Source organism: Teleopsis dalmanni, chromosome 1, assembly GCF_002237135.1.
Source record: "Teleopsis dalmanni isolate 2A chromosome 1, ASM223713v2, whole genome shotgun sequence".
Classification (NCBI taxonomy): Eukaryota; Metazoa; Arthropoda; class Insecta; order Diptera; family Diopsidae; genus Teleopsis; species Teleopsis dalmanni.
Window position 1 is genome coordinate 190,308,355 of NC_051846.1, and position 4,576 is coordinate 190,312,930.

General features: G+C 30.9%; 1 protein-coding gene across 1 annotated transcript; it reads right to left on the reverse strand.

The window, feature by feature from the left end:
* Positions 1 to 484: 484 nt before the first annotated feature.
* LOC119666938 (protein aubergine-like) lies at positions 485 to 3,252 on the reverse strand. Its single transcript, XM_038076217.1, has 7 exons — positions 3,164 to 3,252; positions 1,855 to 2,202; positions 1,702 to 1,780; positions 1,583 to 1,642; positions 1,000 to 1,502; positions 737 to 929; positions 485 to 645 (listed from the first exon to the last, which is right to left on the reverse strand). The coding sequence occupies exons 2-7, from the start codon at positions 2,182 to 2,184 to the stop codon at positions 485 to 487; spliced, it is 1,326 nt and encodes a 441-aa protein (XP_037932145.1). The 5' UTR covers positions 2,185 to 2,202; positions 3,164 to 3,252.
* Between the last annotated feature and the right edge of the window lie 1,324 nt (positions 3,253 to 4,576).

The following is a 4,576-nucleotide window of genomic DNA, read 5'->3' on the forward strand; positions in this document are numbered from 1 at the left end:
GATGTCTGTTTGTGGCTTAGGTTTAGGCACGTGACATGTTCTCGCGTGTGCAAACAATGAAGCCTATTTGTGTTGGCTGAAGATGGACTCTCAAAAAATATCGCGCACTCTATATCTCTTTGAAATTTATATTGATTTACTTTATTTTTCATTTTCATATTCGAATAATTTAAATTTAACTTTTAGCGATCAAACAAGGAATATGTCCGTTATTTTAATGAAATATATTGAATTAAGAAAACAAATGGTTGGTGTTTTTTTTCTTTTTATCGGCGATCATCGTCTACAGCGCTCAATTCCTCTTTTTATCATACAACCCATTCTCACACATTCACAAAACATTCGTTCTTTTATATACAAAAAAAAAAATAATCACTAGAACCAATTTATATGGCAGAACAACGTTTGCCAAGATATCTAGTATTTCATACATTTTTTTAAATATAAAAATGATTAAATAAAACTGCTACTAAGACTAGTACTACTATATATTTGTTATAAGAGAATTTCTGCTTACTTGTTTGTAGTAATCTGCGAATGTGACATCTTTTTCCTTTTGTTTGAAAGTGGATCTGGGCGACATACCGAAATCTACATCACTCACACGGTAAGTTTTGTTATTGTAATCAGTAATTACTACCATGCCTGTAACAAGGTTTAAGTATTTTTAGTTAAAGTATTGATAATCATTCTACATATTACAATGTACTAATATGTATTACTATGTACTACCTACCAATTACTTCGGCCTTAAATGCGTTCTGATAATCTGATGACTCTTTCACTAATTGAGTCAAAATGTTGTAAATTGTATCAGTGCGCAAAACCTTATGTGCGATTTCAGCACACATCAGTACATCCAGCTCATGCTGACGAATAGAGGTAATGTATCCCGGCCAAATTTCCAAACGGAAATTCTCAATGCGTATCTAGAACGAAAAAAAAATAAATAAAACTATTTGTTAAATAGACTTCAGTAAACAATTACACTAAACTTACTTTAGCTACTGGATCAAAGAAATTTCGATTCAATTGTTGTAGTTTCAAGCCTTCCATAGATCGACGTAAAATCAAGTTGAGTACTTGCATCTGTTGCATGTCAGTCGACTCTACTATGCCAACATGTTTAATTTTAATTTGTACTGTGTTTTCTGCACGATCCTTTGTTAGTATCTCATGGACATCATTTACCATTATACTTTTCAAATTTTGTGTTGAAAATAACAAAGTACCATCAAAAACGTAACCTCCAAACAAATCTTTATGCTGTCCTATCATTCCACGACGTACATGTAACAAATCGACTTCTGGTGCAAAATCAACACGGTACTGATGTATAACCCATTCCGGTGTTTTTAATAGACGAAAATAGTTCGTCTGAACCATAACTGGACGACCAACTGCACCTTGCTTATTTACGCACGACACTGGTCGAGTGTGTTGTATAACTTCAGTTAAAACACGTTTACCCCGCACACCTCCACGTAATTGGTCAATTGCAGCTATAGATATGGACACAAAAACATAAAGAAATAATATAAAATATCACCTAAAGAACAATCATAATTATATATGCATATACCAATAGTTTTTGCCTCAGTGTTATCACGACTTTGACCAACGTTTGAACAGGAAGAACCACCTAAAGGAAAATATTCACATCAACACTAGCCAGATTAAATAATATATTTTATGACATACTCATAATTCCACTAGAAAGGGACTCATCAGACTGATGAGAACGTCCCCAACTTGCTGTTGATGGCAAACCACCAGAACTCTAAAATCAAATGAATACAAATTAATTAAATGTTATAATGTAAATATTTTAATTTTACTATTATTTTTACTTACAGATGATTCAGAGGCAGGATAACAGCCAAGTCCATCACCGCGCCCACGATACGTGCCAGTGCTACGTTCTCCACCACCGCGTGGTCCACTACGTTGGCCACCACCGCCGCCGCGAGGTTGCCAGCCACGGTTGCCGCCACCATCACCACCACCGCGGTTGCCACGATAACCGCCGCCGCCGCCACCATCACCACCGCGGTTGCCACGATAACCGCCGCCACCACCACCATTACCGCCGCCACGTCTACCTCTGTCTCCTCCTCTATTTTCAGAACTTCTTCCGCGTTCTCCTCCACCACCTCTATATTCCGAACCTCTTCCGCGTTGCATTTTAGAGATGTATTAAAACTTTAAAATTAAATTATGTTTTAATGAAATAATTGACAATTATTTTAATATGCATTTATGCAAAAATCAACTCCACAATTTATTGGAATTTTAATTCTTCGTATTTAACTGCAGCTTTGCTTTACTAAATACGACACCAAACACAAAAGCAAAGCGGCTTCCCTTATTGCGTCGCCGATGGCAGCACATTCTGACAATTGTTTGACATTTTACACTTGGCTCTGCCATTTTGAATTCATGTTTTTTTTTACTTATATTTGAAAATTTGTATTAAAAGCATTAATGCATAGTTCAAATGAAAGATAAGCAAAAACCAAAAAAAAAAAAAATATATGTTTACACATACATATACACATGTATATGCCAATGTTTTCTTTATCATATGCAACTGCATGGAATGAAGATCGTTGCATATAAGACCACAAAATAATAACAAAAATCTTTACACAAATTACCATTAAAGTAAATATATAATTTTATATTTAAAATTGAATGCAAAACATGAATTTATACATTTTCTAATTATTCACTTCTACTACCAGTTGCTTCAAAAACTGTTGCTCTTTTTATTCTTTTTTGTGCCACTGTTCCTTACGTGGAAAAAAGGATAGACGGCATGGTTTACTGTTACCCGAGACGACGCTCAGCAAAAACAACAAAAAAAAAAAAGAAAACGTGTTATAATGCACACCATTGCACAATTAGCAAAATTTTAAACAATATTTAATTCCATTTAAAAAATAATTTTTGAAACAGCGCAATTAATTTTTAAAAATTCTGTTCATTTCACAATCATTGTAAAACTAGGAAAGATCCTACATTTTACAAAAGATCTTACACAAATATCACTTAAACGAATTTAATTTGAAATTTTTCTTAAACACTTAACCGCAAATGATAGATTATAATATTTTTAATAAATCTCTGCACAAAAAAATTAATATCTATGATTTTAACTCACCTTAACTAAATGTTTGAAATTGTATGAAGTGATGATCTTCGCGGTTCAGTATGAAAGAAAGCTATGACAGCATTGAATGATTAGCGTCGATTTAGTTAAGGATGGTAAACTATCGATAACAACAAACTGTTGCGTAGTAATTTGCAGCGAAAAATTGTATATATGCCATTCGCTTCAAATAAGATCAATTTGTTGCAAATATTGCCAATAAGTATTTGTTGGCAATCCGTATTTATGCAATAAATTATTTTTATCTTTGTTTACAATTAGATCAGCATTACATTTCGTTAGTATAAATATGAACATAGATATCTTAAAACATATATGCAATAAATTAGTGTAAATATGAAAACATATATATCAAAATATAGATAATAAATAAATATATATATAAACAAAGATTTCTTAAAACATATATGAAATAAATTAGTGTAAATATGAATACATATATGTATCTCAAAATATAGATTATAAATATATATATATATAAACAAAGATATCTTAAAACATGTAAACAATTAATTAAAATTAGTATTAAATAACTTAAATAATAAAGATGTTCAAAAAATTCGTTATTTATCATATGTTTTTATATGAATATATTTCTGGTTTAAAAACACAAGTACTGAATTAAATTTGGCTGTTAATCATAAGCGTTTTCGGTGGCTCGCATGTGCGGCAAAAAACGCATGCTCGCGTATATTCACTAAGCGAGACATTAGCATCATTGTTGCAATCTGTCAAATGTTATGTTTTGGCAAATAACAGATCTTGCATATAAAAACATAATGCAAGCAAATTACATTTTGTATAAAAATAGGTTATATAAAATTGATAATTATATTGAGGTTAATTAAATTGAAATTTCCTAGGTGCTTTTTGCACTGTACTTATGCAAATATTTATTTATTGCACTTATTTTTTAATTTTGGTTTAAAGTTTTCAAATTTATTTATTAAACATCTTATAAAATTTTCACGATGGTAATACCTAATTCACCTAACACCTAATTTTATCTAATTTACCCTATCGAAATTCTCTTGTTAAATATGAACAGTCGCTGCCATACCGACATATTTTACTATTTTCCTCAATTTACCATTAATTTACTCTAACTTGCACACGATCTTAACAATATGTAATAAATTATGTTATTCTATTATGGCCGTGTGCGAGTTCGAATAAATTAAGATAAAGTAAATTGAAATTTCCTAGGGATTTCTTGTACTGTACTTATACAAATATTTATTTATTTATTGATTGCACTTATTTATTTATTTGGTTGAACGTTTACAAATATATTTATTTATTTATTAAACATCAATTTTTCATGATGGTTATTCCTAATTTATCTAATTTTTATCTGATTTACCCCACTCGAAATTTTGATAAATATCAACATTCGCAACCATA